This window comes from Danio rerio, chromosome 7 (genome assembly GCF_052040795.2).
Source record: "Danio rerio strain M-AB ecotype USA chromosome 7, GRCz13ab, whole genome shotgun sequence".
Lineage (NCBI taxonomy): Eukaryota > Metazoa > Chordata > Actinopteri > Cypriniformes > Danionidae > Danio > Danio rerio.
The window spans coordinates 57281450-57301892 of record NC_141027.1 but is presented as its reverse complement, the minus strand read 5'-3'; the positions used below and the strand labels follow the sequence as shown (position 1 = coordinate 57301892).

The following is a 20443-nucleotide window of genomic DNA, read 5'->3' as shown; positions in this document are numbered from 1 at the left end:
GTTTACTGTAAGAATAGGTGTTTGGTTACTGTTCCATGACAAAACAGCCTACTCATGAGTCTCTTTGATAATCCGAGACTATATTACTAAAACTTTTGATATTTCCTAAGTGAAACTATCATGATTACTACATCGGTAGGTATGTAATTCAGGATTTTTTTTTTGTAATACAGACAGCATTGCATACGTTAGTGGTAAAAAGCAATTGATTACTAAATACATCATTAAATTTGTATTTAAATGAAAAATAAATGTAGAGTTTACTAGTTATTTTGCAAATGTATTTGTAAGAGAATACAACTAATGAAATAAAAATGAAATGCAATATATATATGTATTATAAATGTATGTAAGTAATACATAATGTTTACACACTGGGTTTAAAAAACAAGCAATAACATGTCATACAAAAATAAAACTTTCTATCGTACTACAGGAATAAAAATGACTGAATTTTGTACAGGAATAATAGAAATAACAATGCAATCTGTGCATTAAAATAATCTTTTTATTTACTTTCCTTGGCGATGATGTAATGATAGTGTAATGATGACGTATTTATTTTTAGCTGGGTAAGGCCATTAATAGAAATGGTGTTATCGAATGAAAATAAGCTTGATCAAAGGTTTTTGAGGACTGAATATCTAGTGTTTCACATTTTCTTCATTAATTTCTGACTAAAAACTGGACAAAAGTTGGATTGGAATCAGTCTTTGGATTGTAATACTGCGCTCACTACATTTGTCAGTGAAATAACTGCATAATATCTGGGTTATCATTTTTAACAAGGTAATGCAGTGTAATAAATTAGGTGAGGTGGTAAACATACATATTATACAATTTCATCTATTTGCCATCTAATTTCAAAATATAATTAAAATTGGAGGTACCTGTATTGTGATGGAATTCTGACAGAATTAATTTTGCTTGGATATTTTGAGACACACTGCTTTAGCCAACACATAAAGAAACTGTAATTAAATTATCAAAACATTAAAAATAATTCATAAAATTTTTAGCTGAATAAAATTGAATTACAGTAACTTGCTACTTGGTAACTAATTCCACTTAATACAGCACCTGAGCCTATGCAAGTAACTAGTACCTAACAATATTCACTATTTGGTTGCATTAGTTGTGTGCAAATTTACTATTCAACATGCATCCTAAAAAAAATAATCAAAGACTGTCCCAAAATCATTTTCCCTACTGGCACAAACAATGGGCACAATATGTAAGATGTTCTTCTTTAAAACAGAACAGTCTTATATATTGCGCTGACCTATATACTTACATTAACCTAAATATTTCAAAGAATGTTCAAATCCAGAGAAGTAAGCAATTTCAACTAGTGGCACAGACCATGTTATCTGTCACTATGCCAATGGCATCAAAAATCAAAGTTGCTATCATCAGCAATTACCTCGGTGGTCTCTAATGCAACCAATCACAGAGCTTTCTGCTGATTTCTTGTAATAAATGGCTAATCAGATTTTTCTACATTTTTAAAGGGATAGTTCACCCACAAATAAAACATTGCTCTCAAATTACTCATTCTCAAATGGTTCCACATCTTTATGACTTTCTTTCTTCTGTTGAACACAACAATGATATTTAGATGAAAGCTGAAAAACCTGTAACCATTGACTTCAATAATAGGACAAACAAATACTATGAAAGTCAAGGGTTAAAGGTTTCTATCGTTTTCATACATTTCAATATCTGTTTTTGTGTAACACATCAACTCGTCAAGGTTAGGAATAACTGAAAGGGGATACCCTTTAAGTATTGGAAAGAGAGCAGGCGATCTGTTCAAATGATCAGTCACTGGGGAGTTACGTCATATAAACACATCCATATGCATAAACTGCATGATGTTATTCGTCTGAGCTAAATTCATGTTTCAGACAGAACAAAACAGTCAAAAACAACACAATCATCCCCAGACAGCCACACCTAGAACAGGAAATGAACAACTGGAAGCAATGATTTCAGCTGCGGAGCATGAGGAGTTACAAATGACTGATCCAAGTACACTTTTATTCAAATGCTTGAGGTCAGTATTACTTTTCGAAATCTGTTAAAATACAAAAATAAAAAATAAAATAATAATAATAATAATAATTGTAAAAATCATTACATTAAGTCTAGCATAATATTGATTTATAGCTATAGGACAAATGAATCAGTGACCCCTGTAAAATTCTGAGGATGTGCTGGATTTACTATGTATAGGTTTCAGTGAAATGTTAGTATTTATTTTATTCTATAATGGTCTAATAATATTTTTGGAAAACCATTTTGAGATTTTTTTTCTAGAGAATGACTCTGAAAAACATAACTTTTTCCATTTGTTGTAAATCCGCCAAATACAGATTCTGACCTGATCTGAAGTTAAAACAATGGTATTGTGTCTAGAAATTAATATAAACGTCTGAAAACAAGATTTTATTTAGTCATTTGGGTCAGTTGTCATTTTCTGTGCTCTCTCTTTTATTTCTCTCTATATAATATATAAATATTTTTTAAGTAAAAAAATGCATTTGTATAGTACAAGTATAAATAGGTATATAATTATGAGGTTACTTAAAAAAAAAAAAAAAAGTATTACAGAAGCCTGAACACAAGATGAGAGCAAATCCTTAAAATAAGGCAAGAACTACTTGACCTAAAACAATGTTGACCTAAAACACTCAGGACCCTATCATACACCCGGCGCAGTGTGGCGCAAGACGCGGCTCAATAGTTGTTTGCTAGTTTCAGCTTGGCGCAAGAGTCGTTTTGAGGTGTTGCGCCACGCTCTTTAAATATCAAATGCATTTGCGCTCATATGTGCGCCCATAGGCATTCTGGTCTAAAAAGGAAGGCGTTCTGAGGCGCACTGCTGGTGCGTTGCTATTTTGAGAAACTATAATAGATTTTTCATTAGACCAAAACAAACCCAGTCTAAACTCCAGCGCAGAGTTGCGCCTCGCTCACACAAGATGTAGAGCAATACGCAAATATCTTTTTTTATATATGAAAAAATTTAAATATTAAGGAAAGGCCTATATATAGTATATAATAAGAATAGATGTAGGATATAAATATAAAGGATTAAAATATTACAAAACATATTATTTTCTAGCCTACATAAATCTGAAAAACCACTGCTTTTATGCCTTCATCTCGGGAGGCTTTTTCAGTTCATTTAAAACAATTTGCTTTTGTATAATGTTATAATTATTAGCAGTATTATTTATTATATCCATATTTATATTTGTTTTATTAAAAACAAGCTTAGATTTGCCCACCTGCAGGTTTTAGACCATATGGGGCACAGCATGTGTTTTAGGATATAACTCAGGCTTTTGAGCACACTTTGTTATTATTGTTCATTTATTCGTTTGCTGGAAATTAGAACTGAATTTCGAAATAGTTTTGAAACAAATATTTGCACTTAACAAACAAAATTAATTATTTATAGGCAAATAGATGTCTGTGCGTGAAGGTTTCCCTATCCACGAGAGCGAAAGTGAAAGTAGATCATTTATTTGTCATTCTTGCGCGGTAGATGCTCTGTTTAACTGTTTTCTGTTAAAAAAAACTGTAAACTGTTTGCTTGTGAAATGCTCAGTTTTTCCACTTACACTTACTTTACGTCATGTAAATAGCAAATGTGCTTATGGCGCGACGCAGCTGGCTCTTAAAGGGAATGGGAGAAGGGACTCTGATTGGTTTATTCTCAAAACACACCTATAACTCATTAAGAAAATAAACTCAACCCTTTTAGACCATGCGCCACGGTGCAAAGCAGATTTCCCGTCCTTAAATTAGTAAATATGGATTCTGACACGCCCTGAAAGCGTTTGCGCCCTGCGCTCTCCGTTTTGCGCATGGACCGTCAAAATTATAGCCCTCAGACTCAGCTTCTGGTCTAGCAATTTGATTTCTAGCTGAACAGCCAATCAGAGTGCTTGCTTTCACCGACAGCTGATTTACATGCTGGATTAGGCAAAGTCCCTCTAACGTGAGGTGTTGTGTGGAACACATCCAATAAACTAGTCTGCCAGATGCTGCCCAATAGCAGAACGTTGCCTTAGTGTGCCCCGGCCTTAAAGGTAGCTTTGAAATGTGCAGTTTTAGTCAACGTTTGACATAATCTCAACTGAAACTTGAAGACAGGGTAGAACATATAGTAGCTCCTCCCCTTTTAAGCAAATAATAAGTGTCTTGAAGGGGGCTGGGCATGTCAGGTACAAGAAAGCATGGTAACACTTTATAACTACACACTATAAATCATTTCTTAAGCATTAGCAAATAGTGAGTTCATTATCCGTTAAGCATTAACTCTACTCTACATTAATAAACGTTAGTAAGCAGTTTATAACTGCAGCTACAAATGCTCTATTCTTGACTGATAACCACATTTAAAATGTGCTTAATAATTGTATTTTCATACTTAGTAAATGATTAATTTTTCATTACTAAATTAAGTATTGCATTATTTACAAACCAGTTGTATTTAGGAGTAGTTGAGGGTTTTTAGGATCATTCAGAATGAGTTAGTAAATGATTAATAAACTATTGAAATGAACTTTTATATGTCTTATTATTCAGGCATATATTAATAGTCAACTAATATGTTAATAAATGCTTTATTAACTCAACTTCATGCAGTTTTGTGACCTAATCTAAAGTGAGGACTATTCATGCTTTATAAACCCCTTATAAATAACAAATAAAGGCTCAGAGTCAAATGAACTATAATCTTTGCAATCTTTTCTAAAATGTAAAATTACTGTAAAGTTTAAACATTGCTGAATAACAGGAGTGTCAAAATACAACAAAACTGGATAAAACAATATAATAATTAAACAATGTAATAAAATGTAATGTTTAAACTCTACAGTGATTTTATTTTAGATCAGGTTGCAAATATGTATTTTTAATTTGAAGTACAGTTTCATTTGTGTATCTTTAATTGAATAGGAATGAATAATGTCATTCTTCCTGTTTAGAATTTAACTGAGCCTTTATTTGTCATTTATGAAGGATGTATAAAGCATGAATAGTCCTCACTTTAGATTAGGTCACAAAACTAGGTGAAGTTGAGTTAATAAAGCATTTATTAACATACATAGTAACCATTATTATATGCCTGAATAATAAGACATATAAACGTTAATTTCAATAGTTTATTAATCATTTACTAACTCATTCTGAATGATCCTAAAAACCCTCAACTACTCTTATATACAACTGGTTTGTAAATAATGCAATACTTAATTTAGTAATGAAAAATAAATCATTTACTAAGTATGAAAATACAATTATTAAGCACATTTTAAATGTGGTTTTAAGTCAAGAATAGAGCATTTGTAGCTGCAGTTATAAACTGCTTACTAACGTTTATTAATGTAGAGTTAATGCTTAACAGATAATGAATTCACTATTTGCTAATGCTTAAGAAATGATTTATAGTGTGTAGTTATTATAAAGTGTTACCGTTATGGAAAGCATTAGTCATAAGATTTGACAAGAAAAAAGCATTAGGCACGTCCACAATCACATACTTATGCACTATTCTACGCCATTTTGTAGTATAAATAGTGTAAGTAGTGTGTTCACACTGAAAACTCTAAATATAATCCTGTAAGTGCATTTTAAATACCTGGATGATGCACTTATTCAACCAGTTCAACCATTCAACCATTGTAGATTATGAAAGCAGTTTTCTCTTAGTAGTTAACTCCAGATGGGAATGAGGTTATACTCATAGCAGATATTATTTGATAGTTTGGTCATTTATTTCACTACATTGGCAACCATCAAACGTCAGCAGGAAAACAGTTTGAATTACTGCTTAGTAAAAAAAAAACATTAGTGTTCCATTTGGGACAACACTACATACATTTACTATGCTGTTGAGTGTGAGTGCATAAGTACATAGTGCATATACCTGTAAGTGCATAGTGTATAGTGTTCCATTTGGGACGCAGCTATAGATTCATTAGGCTACAAACTACAAGCTTTTGGATGCTTATATCTTGTAAATGCAAATTATATAACTTAGAGGACACTACCTTTTATATATCCTAAGATACTGACATACTAATACTAACATCTACAAAGCTTTTTAAATTAATGAGACCTTTAAGTCTAATCAGTGTGTGTTTCTAATCTCACCTGAAAAGTGTACTTGATGCTGTAGCCAGATTGTCGGATTCGCACAGTTTCCAGCATGCCTGTGTAGCGAAGTTGTCTTAGCACCAGACTATCGTTAAACCGCAGAGGAAGCTGAAACCAATCAAAGAATATGTTTGAAAATGTAAAACGATGAACCTGTATGATATATAACCACAATATATTCACGAAGACTCGCAAACCTTCTCTGAGTTTGATCGTATGCACTTTACAAAGTATGGCTGTGACTGACCAAGAGTCTCCATCAGCTTGTTGAGGGAGGCCTGCAATGGAGGAAAACACCACAAATTCATTCATAATATGCATATTTTTGCAGGAATCAACTGCATGTTTAGACAGCTATCTTTTCTCTAACTTGAATCAATTGTTAAGGTTAAATGACACAATGTCTAAACTAGAACAAACATTAAATGGCTGATTAACACTTTGCGATGCAGTTTATGTGCTCACCCTTTTATTTTTGGGTTTTAAAGTCAGTGTGAACTGGAAGTTGCTGAGACTTTTAAGTGTGTGGATGAACTTTTTATATTGGATTTATTTCAATATGTTTATGTACTTTCAAAAAATATTAAATAGAAGGCTTGCTTTTCTTTTTTCACATTAATCCCTCATAGCAATCTAATGGTAAGAACTGTGGTAGAAGCCGTCAAACTGATGTCAACAGAAAAGGACTGAGACTTTATAAATGACCAAAACTAATTGTTAACGGAATAACTTGGACAGATGTGTTGTCCACATAAAGATTATCAATGTGTGCTAGCACAATATACATTGCAAAGTTGGTCTTTAATAAGACAGATACGTTCATAAAAAAATATTAAAAGCATCGTATTAAAAATAAAATGAAACATGAATAATATTAAATACAATTTGCTAAAATAAATAATAATTTTTGAAAGTGTTATTTCACTATTAAATAAAATTTTACTAGTATTTAAAATAGATTTTATTATTATTAACGAAGCATACAGGCTGAAAAACCAACATTATGACATACAGTTAAAGTCAGAATTATTATGAGGCGATTGTGCTACCCACTGTGCCACCGTGTCGCCCTTGATATAATATGATATAATATAATATAATATAAAATAATATAATATAATATAATTTAATATAATATAATATAATATAATATAATATAATATAATACAAAAGACTTTTGTGCATGTATCTATATGTGTTTCATGTCTGTATCTCTACAGACATAAAAAAAAGGAGAAAGCGGCTTTTCTGGTGGTCAGGAATTTACTCTCCCTTCCCAAAGAGCGCACTGCACTGTACAGGATGTGGGAAGTGAGGTCATCCACACATTTGTGCAGGCCTGCTGCCAGACGTCCCAGGACCGCCGTGCAACTCAATGTTTACAACACTTTGTCCCAGTCTGAGACACTAGAGGGGAATGTAATTCTTCACCAGCTGAGCAAAATGTCTCACAATGCTGTTTATACTGCACAACTACACACATATTTGTCACATGGGGTTGGATTTGCTTTAAGCAACATATTTTAACATTTCTATTGTTGAATTTACATACATTTAATTTATGGCTTTCAAACTTAAAGACAATATTACTTTTTTTTTAAATTATCAAATGATAAACAAAGATAAATTTGACTTGATCATAATGACCAGCATAATTATCCGAAAAGAGTTAGAAAAAAATATGTATCGTAGCAAACATTTAAATTATAAAAAATGCTAACTAACTTAAAGCAAGATGTGTTTTCTGTTCACATTTCAAGTCACTGTTAAATAGACAAATAGATTAAAAACTAGACTGAAAAGTGTATTTTAAGTTCAAAAAGTGTCATTTAATTTATTATAATTGAATTTTAAAGTTTACAGGACCAAACATGACCAAGGTTGAGGAAACACCCAACACTGTGAAACCAAAAACATTGCTGACGACAGTGATAATATGTTAATTAAGGACATACTGTCTAGAAAAAAAGCCATATGCCAAATACAAATTAATGTTATTTATTATAAATTTTAACAAGAAGTCATTCAAAAGTAAAATCAAAACAAAGGATAGTGGGAATGACAAAGCAAATGAAAATTTATTGTATCAAAGACAGACGTGATGTCATTTATTTGGTGCCAAGAACCCAGAGCTAAACATGGTGGAAACTACACCTTAGTTACACAACATACACATGATTCAGAGCATAGTTAGTTTGACGACAATAATAATAATAAAAAAAAAAGAGTAGAAGAGTAAGTTAGGTCTGACCTGGAATTGAGCACTAATACTTGGAGGTTTCTTTTTCTTGTGGAGATGCAGCAGGGACTTTGTAATGCGGTCTTGTAACGTCAGGTTGCTCAGATACTTTAGAGACTTTACATCTAGCAAGTGCTGTAGGCACAGACGAACAAAGAATGTCAGTTATAAGTCACAACTAAACAAAAGGTAACTGAACAAAACTACAAATATAAAACAAACAGGACGAGACAAAAAATTTTAAAAAAATCAGCAAAAAATCAAATCAGCAAACAAAACAAACAATAAACAAGCAGAACAAAAGCAACAAAGAACACAGTGTGAAATTGTAAAATACAATACAATTGAAATACAATTTGTAAGTTAAAAGGAGAAAAAACAAACAGAACTGAACAAAAGAGTAAAACCAACAAAATTAGACACTAAATATACAGAATAAAATAAAAGTAAATTAAAAATGTAAATAAAAAAGCAATCAAAGCCAAATTTAACAACTAAAAAACTAATTGAACACCTTGGAACAAATCATCATTGAACAAATACAAACAGACCAAACTAAAATAAATAACTAAACAGACCAAACAATACAAAAAAGCAGAGCAGAGCTTAAGAAGACAAAAACAAGAGAAAAAAGCAACTTACAAAAAAAAAATCAAATACAATCCAATGTAAACCAAAGTCTAAATAAAACAAATCAAAGCAGAACAAAAGCAACAAAATAAAATCACAAGGAGTAAAACTAAACAAAACTAAACAAAAACAGACACTGATGATACCGAATAAAACAAAAGTAAACCAGACAGAGTAAATCCAAAACACTAAGAAAACAAAAAAAGAAAAAAAAATGACAAACAAAAACTAATAAAATAAAACAGTCCCAATAACAATTTAAAGTAAACAAAACAAATCAAAGCAGAACAAAAGCAACAAAATAAAATCATTAAAAAGAGTAAAACAAAACAAAACTGATCAAAAGCAGAGACATACAGAATAAAAACATACAGAATAAAACATACAGAATAAAACAAAAACAAAAAAAACAGACACAGTAGTTTAAAAAGCAACCAAAACCAAATTAAACAAAACTTATTAAAATCAAAATTAAACAAACTAAATCAAACATTGAACAAAACCAAACAGACCAAACAATACGAAAGCTAAAATCAAAGCAGAGCAGAGATGAGTAAAAAATTTACAAACAGAACAAAAGCCAATAAAATAAAACAATCCCAAAAACAATCCAAAGTCTAAATAAATCTAATCTAAACAGAATAAAACCTAATAAAACATAACAAAAGCAAAACAAATCATACGTTAAAACTAAAAATCAAAGATGACAAATGCACAATAACCAAGACATACAAAATAAACAAAGAATAAAACAAACTCAACTAGCAAACAAACAAAAAAAGCAAACAAATAAACAAAAACTCTCAAAATGTATGCTGTGAGATTTGCACCTTAGGAAGACTGGGCTTCATCTTATAGTTTTTATTTCTCCTGAAAAATAAAAACAACAACAATAAATAATAGTGGTTACAGTATTGCAGTATGTAATTTTACTCAACAAGGTTTAGTTTAAGCATTAATTCTCACTATTAAAGGTTCAGGACACCCTGGAGAACTTTTTTTTTTATATTAACAGATTTGTGTGTGTTGAGCATCAGTTAGGACAATGTTAGCACCTGTCAGCGTTAATTGTGGGGAAAACTGGATAATTTAGAGCTTTTGTCAGCTAATTTCAGCTTCCGGGTTTAAAATAATTTTTGGCGACGTAGCGCAGTACTGCAAGTGCAATGATGACGCATCGGTTTTTCATTATTATTCATAGCGGAGTTTTCTTATCCTATGAGAAGAGCCGGCTGCTTAATTATTCATGAGAGCACGTGCTTTCCGAAGGCAGACCTGACAGTTTCAAGCAAGCTGTGAGTGAGACACAGACCAACGGCACTCAGTAGCCGTTCATGAAGGCTCTTATGTGTTTGTTTCCACGATCCACGGGGTTTTTTGCATGTTTTTTCCCCGCGATCCTGTCAGGGCCGATCATACAGCAAAGCTGTGTGTGTGCTGCAAGCATTTTTGTCGGGAGAGCAGCACGAGAATTAGAGAATGGCGGACGTTGACTTTTATCAGGAGTTCGTTCACATTCAGACACATCGCCGTGCTGCTGTGTTTGCCTAAATCCTCTATATTACCAGCAGGGCTAATGGTTAAAATTGACAGGTCAGGAGACCTGCTGCACTGAGTCTGCATTCAAGATCTATAATTTACACACGGGGATCGAGGGAGAATCCTTAAAGAGTTTACATGAACACACTTATCTTTATAATGATATAAATTGTGGTTATGTGTATATGAAATTACGAATAACAAATGTTGCAGGGCATTAAATTACTGTTTATTTCTTTGCATTTTAATTTTGTGAACTATAAACTCATGCGTCTCACGGTTTGTGTCTCAGTTTGTGAGCTAACTGACAACAACAGTTGTTCGCTCCCCTTCTCCCCTGCTGGCCACGCCCACTCCTGCCCGATGCTCGCGGAGCTCCACGCCCATTAATCATGCATCTTTTGAAAAAATTCTGAAGTAGACTTTAACCGAAAGTGGGGGGTGTCATGGCCCTTTAACTAGTGGCTTATTATCTACCTGTTTTATTGTATTGGCTCTTTATTGGCACTTATACAGTACATATTTTACATGAACGTATTCTACATTTCCATACCTACCTAATACCTATACCTAATTACTATCTAAATAATAATAAGCAGGCAATTATGAGTTTATAGAGGCAAAAGTCATAGTTAATGGTTTATTAATAATGGGAATTATTTGCTAAATTAAAGTGTGAACAATGACAGTAAAGCTAAAGCTGTGTGTATCAGAGAGAGACTCTTACATAAGGATGCCATGGGCTCGCTCCAGGAGTTTACTGCTGGTAGAGTTGATGAAGATTCCCTCCTCCTCACTGAAGGATCCAAATGAAGACAGGCGGTTCTGTCTCCCAGGACGCCCATTCCAGCCCTCTCTGTGAGTGACAACAAAAACACACGTTAAGGATACATACAACAGCATTTATTGCTGAGTACACTTTTTTTCACAAATCAGTCTTTCACAAGTTCACAGCGTTGACCAACTGAATTTTGCTTGGTCTAAAGAAAAATACAAAATAAAAAAGTGACCTTTTGTGAGCCGGGATTATCATGTATAGTTGAAGGTAAAGTTATTAGCCATCCTGTACAATTTGAATTCCTTCTCAAATATTTTTTAAGAGGTGAGAAAAGAAAACAACTCTTTTTTTGTTGCATGTACACTTGACATATTTCTTACAATGTACTTCTTATGCTCAAATAAATCACATTATTTTACAACAAAAAAATAAGTGGTATGTGAAAAGATTAAAATAGTTGTTAGAAACCTTCATGAGACTGCTTGTCCACAAACAAGGAGAGGGAGAAAATTCACAAGAAAAATAATTCCAGAATTTCATTTTGCATAATATTGGCATCAAATTCAAAACGTATATTCAACAAATGTGTAGCTGTTGACCTATTACTTTTTGTGTATTGCATCAGGCCTGATTTCACATATTTGTTTATGTAATAATAAAATGTTTAGTGTGGTGCATTTTTTACATTACTTAAGCATTGATAACTACTTTTTATTTTGAGCATTACAAACTCTAGAGCAGGGGTGGCCAACCCTGGAGAGCCACCTTCCCGCAGATTTCAGTTGCTACCCATATCAAACACACCTGCCTGTCATTATCATGTGGTGTTCAGGTCCTAATTAATTGGTTCAGGTGCGTTTGATATGGGTGGCTGCTCTAGACGATGGATGATCAAGCTCAAAGTGTCTTCTTTCCAAAGATACATGAACTGTGAATGTAGACCCAATTATTCAGCAACTGTTACTGTTTTAGTTTGGGAAGGTCAGTTTTGAGAAAACACCTCTGATGGTGTGGGAGAGAAGGACACCGATATAGCCTCTGAAAACTTTTTATAAAAATCTCATTTTGCATGTTATCTTAATCAAATTTGAAATATAAACTCATGAGACACTTGGCTTTCAAGGCATATATATATATATATATATATATATATATATATATATATATATATATATATATATATATATATATATGAAATTTCATTAATGTTTTCCAGTGTTTGTATATGGAAAAACAAAAATTGAGCACTTTAGATTTTTTTTCTCCTGACTTCATAATGTATAACTTTTTATAATTTTAGAGCGTGTTACTTTCCCTTTTATCATAGTATGGCGAGGAGGGGGGCGGGGGTGGGTGGTTGGGACATGAAGGAACTGTGTGGAACCCAGTTGCAGTGTGTTGGTCATCTTAAATCCCTTAACCAAAGTCTGTCATTAAAGTGATTCAGTTATTCCCTTCCAGAACTGTCTTAAACTTTTGTGCTTCTCAAGAGCACCTCACACATCTAAAAGCCAGCACACATCCATCACGTTTCATCTTCTGAGGTTCAAGTAATTTACTACAAAGGTAAAAAGGCACAGAGTGACTTCTCCAACTGCATCTAAATCCATTTCTTTTTTTTTTTCTTTTTTTTCTCTTTTGACTAACTTGATGGAAAAAGTGCTTATTTTGCGCGTCATTTTAGTTAACATCTTTGGATGGAAAACTAGCTATTGTAACATTTCTATCAGCTCTAATCTGTATGGCTATTTAAATATCAGATATCAACCAGGTCACACAGGTCACAGTTTCCACTAATACGTTTTAGTTTTAAAATGGCGTTTTAGAACACCATTTCGTTTTTAGAAAATAGGCAGTTCCTTATATCATGTTTTCATTTTATTAAGATGGGTGATGTGAATGAGGTTATAAAGTACACTGTTCCCTTTGAGAATGTACCCGACATGTCCTCAGGACTTTGTTTTCCATATCAAACTTGTGAAGTCTGAACTTACAAGGAGTGGATGCAGGACTGAACTGTGTGTAGGCTACCTAATATTGAGGAAAAAGCCTTAGTCAGAGAAGAGAATGCCTGCAGCCATGCCTCCATTTTCAGATGTCTCCGTTTTCCCACATCCACAGATACCAAGCAGCAGTATTTTAAATCACTATAAAAATAAAGATTCCCAGTCTGAAATTCAGATTGCCTTGACTTTGCAAAAATGAAGCAATTTGCTTCCATGGGATTGACTGATTAGATATATTCTTTAATGAGCAGTTGAACAGGTTTATCAAGTTAGTGCACAATGGACCTTACTACATTGGCAATTTTTTGTCCAATGCCAATATTGTAATTTCTACTGTAAATAAATGCAAAAATTGCAGTGTAGGTGTAATTTGTTATAAAGTAACTAGCTATTATCCACTGAAAAAATAAAGAAAGTGAATATTTAATATTTTAGTCAATTTAACTTTTAATATACCTGCCTTAAATGCTGTAAATATATTCAACACTTCTGTAAAAAATAAAAAAGAGAAGCAAAATTTGTTTGTATACAAAATATATTTTGCAGACTAAGTCTAGTTCTAAAAGAAAGAAGGTTGAACATATCAAGATGATTGCACAAGACTAAGAAACAATAATTTGATTGAGAAATTAGTTTATGATAATATATGGTATACTTTGCTTCTATATATTTATAGAAGCAATGTAATTGTACATACTGTAGTCAAAACCCCCTAAAACTCTTCAAAAACACCCATTCTTGTCTTAGGACAAACTTAAAAAAAAAACAAAAAAACATTTTGATCCACTTTAAGTGTTGACGGATTATATTTGCAGATTTATTAACTAGAGAAGATTACATTTGTAAGTAAAGTAAGAACGAAATTAACACTGTATACACATAATGTAATACAACAAAAATGCAGTTCTTGACTCTTTTAAGACCTATATAGAAAAGTATTTATTTTCTTTGTAGAGCTGCAACAGAAATATCACTGTGAATACTCATTGCGGGTCTGCACCACAGATGCAACATTTGTGAAACAGGCCAAACATAACATACAACTCATCCACTCCAGATGAACTTATCACAACAACGAGCTGTCCACTAAGATCTATTGATTTAAACTTCTGGCAAGCATTATCGCAGCACACAAACTGTAAACAACTCCACTTAATAAAATTAAGGTAGAATTGCTCGTGGAAACACTAAAGAAGCTTAGGCAGGTTTATGAACATATCAACCCACTAGGCCAAAATGACCAACTATTGATGCACCAAAATATTGGTAACCAAACAATATTAAAATAATAAATAATATTTAGGTTTGCAGGGCTAAAATCATAGCTGAAAAAAAAAAAAAAAAAAGCTGAAAAACAAGACTGAAACTGTGATGCTTTTAGTTAGAACAATGTATCGTGTTTACAATGTATAATGTTTTGATTGGGGAGTAGTGTATCGGTCAATATGGTGAATAAATCCCCGCCTAATAGTACAAAGCCAATCAGTGATCACTATAAACTGATGATTTTCTGGGGGAGGGGTTTAGACCAGATGTGAGTTTTTGAAGATTTTGTGTGATTCAAATGTTTAGAAATGAAACTAAAGAAACGGTTATTATTTAATTGTATTGTTGAATCCTAATTAAATCAAGCAATTTTGCAGAATTTAATGTTTCCCCATCCAAACAGAATGCCCGAGCATACTGCCCAAGAGGAGTTTCAAAGATGGCCACCCCCAGTGAAATGACTTGCCTTAAAGGGACTTTGCTGTTGAGTGTACATTGGTGGTAGCAGTGCCATTGCAGTGCAGGATTTGTTGAGTGTAGTTGAGAACATTTGATTCGGATAACACTTTAAATGGCTGCTCCCTCAAACAGTGCACTATTTAAGGCTATAATGGGCGGTTTTATATACATAATACAGGTTTCCTATTGTGGAATGACAATATAGAATACTGAAACCTCACACAGGCACAGAACATACATTCTCATTTCAGTCATCTGTCTGGTGTTTACAAACAGCCGACACATGACGTCCAGTTTTGTTTTCATAATTATGATGATGAAAATGACATTGTTCAAATTACTTATTTAAAATGAGCAGAAACAGCACAAATTTTTTTTTTTTGGGGGGGGGGGGGTGGGGGGGTGGGGGAGAACTTAATTTATGTTCAATCTGCTTAAATTTGTGAAAAAAATAAGAACTTGACTAAAGATGACAGTCATGTCTTATTCCCCCTAGTTTTTTTTTTTTTTTCATGTCGAGATAATTTGTCTAAATAAAAGATGATTTTATTTTTTACACACTAAAACATGCTGCTCAGTTAAATTTTTAAGTTAAACCAATTTATTTTCACAAGTCATTTTAACTTACATCAATTAAGCTGACTTAAAGGTGTAGTATGTTAGTTTGACACCCAGTGGTTGAACAAGGTATTCCTCAAATAATAATAATTCCTGGATCAAAACACATGCAAGTGCAAGTTGCCAAACTGAGGACCAACAGGAGTGTCCCTTATCATCAAGCCTAAATGCTGATTTAATTTGTGTCCTAAATAAATGCAACAGCACACGTTAGAACGAATATTTGTTTTGTTTGTTTTTGTCCTAACCAACAACTCAAATTTATATTTAAGAAACAGCTTCTTTTTCTTGCAGTTGAACATCAGAAAACTCACAATAATCACCTCAGGTAAACCTCATTTTCTTTATTCAGTGTTAAATGCATATAATGTGAGTTTAAAGGCCATTTCACATGACATTTATTGCCCTATACTGAAAGCAGCAGCAGATAGTTCACCTCAGATTTAAAAAATCAAAAATAAATCATTAGATATTAAACTTTAGAACCGTCTCCAGCATTTATCAGTGGTTTAGCATGTATATTTAATAATGTCAAAGAGGTTTAATATGTATTAATTAGATTGTAAACCTTACTATTTCATGAGTGAGTGCATAATTCTGTGCTCCTGAATGGCTGTATTTACATTTCTGTTGTGTTTTGTCTGGTTCAAACAGCCAAATTGCTTATCACTGCAAATCTCACAAAGTAGCGTGTTTTTAGAACACTGGGTTACAGTTTAACCCGCTCACCTAATGTTTATTTTCGTAATATTTATATTATTTGCTAATTAATAATCATCTCATGTGGAACTCTGAATCTGCGTCTCATTTCGGAGTCTGCTGGTTGCATTTCAGTCGTGAATACGTGCTTTGAGAGCCTTCCAGACTAAATGAATGAAATATGCTGTTTTCCTTTAAGGCGACCTGGGGGGCTGAAATATAATTGGCTAAACTGGCATTGGGCATTTTAAAGAGGCAAAATCAAAGACAGACGTTCCGACATGTAATGCACATTTTTAAAGCAGAATAACTTTATTTTTACTTTAGCATTGTTTTCCAGACCACGAAAGAATGTTCACTTGGCATGATTCTTAAATATCTGCAACTATGTTATGGTATTTTTATGCTTTAGAAAATTCAAAAACGTACATACAGCATCTTTAAAACATTAAGTTTAAGTAAGTTTTACTTACTGTAAATAAGCTGACACATGATTGACTTAATTCTTGACTAAATTCGTAAAAACGAAAAAACGTAAAAACATATGTCATCATGACTTCTTATTATGTTATTATTTACACTGCATGTAAAACTCATAGGGAACTCAAATGGACACACACACACACACACACACACACACACACACACACACACACACACACACACACACACACACACACACACACACACACACACACACACACACACAGATAATAGTGAGTGAAACGGCAGTAATTTGCAAGCAATATTTTGTACACAGGAGGTTATCGGAGCATGTGCTCATGGAGCAATAACTCATCAGTTCAGGGTCCATCCTCCAAATGAGCGAATATCTGCTCTCTAACATCATGCAGGAAGCAGCTGCTGTTTCCTGGTGTTTAATGGTCACTTAGTAACCCAAAAAGTGTGTGGGGTTGCAAAACAGATTAGGGGGACTTTACAGTGCAACAAAAGAGCTGTTGTGAATTGGGCTCCTGCACTTGTTCGGGAAATCAGGACTAATCTGTGTGCCACGCAGTCACTAACAAAGCATGAAGCGGGGGTCATCCTGTGGATTTCTGTGGAGTCACTGCTCACCCACACCCATACGAAGAACTTAACAAGCCGTGTGAGTACTGACTAGGGGCTCGTCATACAAGCTTTATTTCTAGCTCGAAAAAAACAAAAAGGTTCAAGTGTCAGGAAACTACAGAGGGGATTTCAGAACTGACCGTGCAAGCAAATGAAGCGCAGATCCTCCAAGAAAATATATAGAGCGGGATGAGGGATGCCATGTACACTTATAATTAATCTTAAAACAATTCGTCACCTTGGGATTAAAAGGTTCTATCTGCGTTCTGAAGGATTTTGAGATATTGAACTTCAAAACTGTTGCATTCCATATAGCAAACTGTATGTGTATAGCATTTGTCTTTTAAATAAAAAGTTTTAAAATGTGAACAACTTATAAAAATCATCCCATAATGAAAATAAGTTGTCATTTAATAAGAATATGTTAATAACTCAATGTTGACAAAAATGTCAGATAGAACCTTATAAGGTGACGAATTACTGGTAACATGTTAGTTTAAGTAACAAATCACATCATTCATATTGGTTTATAACCTGCCTGTTATTAAGAACTGCTTATCATCACTTTTAAAGCAGAATATTACTGTAGATTCCTATACTCGAAACCTAAACCCAACTACTTTACACTGTAAAAAAACTATAAGTTTGATTTAATTAAAAAAGGTGAGTACACGTATTGCCTTTAAAGTGATTAGTTGACTTTGTTTTAAAAAGTAAGCAAACATATTGCCTTACAATTATTAAGTTAATTAATTATGCGCATAATTATAAAAGTTAATCAACTTAACCTTTCCAATAAACTGATTTACTCGCTTTTTAAAGTAAAATTAACTTGTTGTTTTTAAGGCTACGGGTTAACTCAATTTTTAGTAACTAGTTGCTTTTTACATAACTATTAATATACAGACAAAAAGTAGTTTATTGAGCTAGTTTAGTCAATAGCGTGAATTGTGCATTTAAAAAAAGTGTGGAGGAAATACAATTACAGGTATACAAAATATTTTTTGTACTGATTATAATTTGGATAATTTGAAATCAATTGCTGAAATTTCATCTTTAGCCTTTATACTTCAAACTGAGACAAAATTAAGCATTTACACAATTTTGGTGTCTGCTTTTATAAAAAAAAAAAAAATGAAGAAAATGCACTGCATCAATCCAATTTTCTTTGTGAGTTTTGATTCTTTTTAAATTACTGAAGAAAAAAATATATATCTAATGTAGTGATACAGTATGGAACTAAAATGATCAAGATCTGTCTGAAACTTCTTTAACTGTGTGTTTTCATTTAAATGACTGCACAACTTGGAACAAAAACCAATCAGAATCAAGCATTTGACAGCTCTGTAGTATATAAATGATTAAAGGGCACAGATATGCATTTTTTTTACAAGGCTGAACATCACTTTCAGCCACAACAGCTACAGTTTAAGCACATTTGATCCAGTCTGTTAAAATACTGGGCTTGATAAACCATCAATAATTTAATCAAAATGAAACTTTCCAATTTCCGAATGCAAAACATCTGATTAGATTTTGGAAGCTATTTTTTAATGCATTAATTTTACATTGAATATGATAAGGATGATTAATATTATTATTATTTATAAACGTATCATTAAGAAGAGTCTCCTACATTCACTAAATTTATTTGCAAAGTGTCAAACAGTTTAAAGGCCCTGTGAAACTAGAAAACAAAATAGATGTTAATATCAGCATGTTAGTCTTCAGCATATCTATAATCCACCTAAATGGATGAGCATTTTTAGACACCACCTCCTCATACATTAGTTTCTAATTAGGTCTGACCAAATGCTCTATAATATCTGACATGCCCCGCCCCCTTTCAAGATGTTTCTTATTTGCTTTTCATGTCTTTCACTACCACTCTCTCCGGCAGAGCTGTGATAAAAACGAAACGCTATTGGTTGTTTTTTAAAGGGAGGGGCTACAATAGGGCCCGCCCTCCCTGACTGCTTCAATTGAGATTATGCCAAACATCGAATAAAAATTTTAATTTTAAAGCACTTCACAGGATCTTAAAGTAGGAAATGAGTATTAACTATTGTAGAGATACAGGTCAGATGTGAAAAGCTCTTACCGTTGATTAATTGCGTTGCTTCCCTGCAGATCAGAGAGCGGAGTGCGAGGATTCCTCCTGTTCACACCTGAAACACATTACAATGTCTGTACACCCAGACTGATCCAAGACTCATGGGATATATGCAGAATAAATGAGTGAGAGGTTAACAGAGGACTGTGTAATGGCTTTTATGAGAATAACAGGATGTGACGCTGATTAATTTACCATGGTTGATGAAATGAAACATAAGACAATTTAATTAGAGATGAATTACTTAGAACATGCTGCTGTGAATCAGTTATGTGTGACAAACAAACACAGCACACAAACACACCGTGACTGAGTTTATACATCCCCATACTAAAACACCTGGAGACTCTCAAAACACCACACTTAAAGTTGAGTGATATATTGAAAGTAGAACATACATGTATATTTTTGATAGCAAATTAATAAACCCTCATTCTTTTTATTTTATTATTATTATTATATTATATTATCATTATTGTTACTTTTATATTATTATTATTATTATTATTATTGCTTGTATTATTATTCAGCTTCCTTTTTAGTTTTTTTGTAATTATTTATTTATTTATTCAGTTGAGTTTCACAATAGTTTTTCTTTTTTATTATTCAATAAGTGTTTATTTTTTTTTTTTGTATGTTTGATTGTTTTGGTTACATACTTCCCATCAATTCTCTATTTTACACATATCTCTATTATATATATATATATATATATATATATATATAAGGGTATCGTTTTGTATATTAATTTAAACTAAATGTTTAAATATTACAATTATTACATATACTATTATTATAATATATTCAATTAATAAAAATATAAAGAATTATGTTTGATTAATATTAGATTGAGA

The 20443-nt window shown here is 32.7% G+C and overlaps 1 protein-coding gene across 50 annotated transcripts in view; it reads right to left on the bottom strand.

Annotated features, from left to right (window-relative positions):
* myo9aa (myosin IXAa) overlaps window positions 1-20443 on the bottom strand; it is a 256784-nt gene that overhangs the window by 42172 nt on the left and 194169 nt on the right. For all 50 annotated transcript variants that reach the window (NM_001423815.1, XM_087258425.1, XM_087258438.1 and 47 more), the window contains 6 exon segments: window positions 6169-6279; window positions 6369-6449; window positions 8423-8545; window positions 9871-9910; window positions 11307-11435; window positions 19578-19644. In NM_001423815.1, the coding sequence (NP_001410744.1) occupies window positions 6169-6279; window positions 6369-6449; window positions 8423-8545; window positions 9871-9910; window positions 11307-11435; window positions 19578-19644 (551 nt within the window).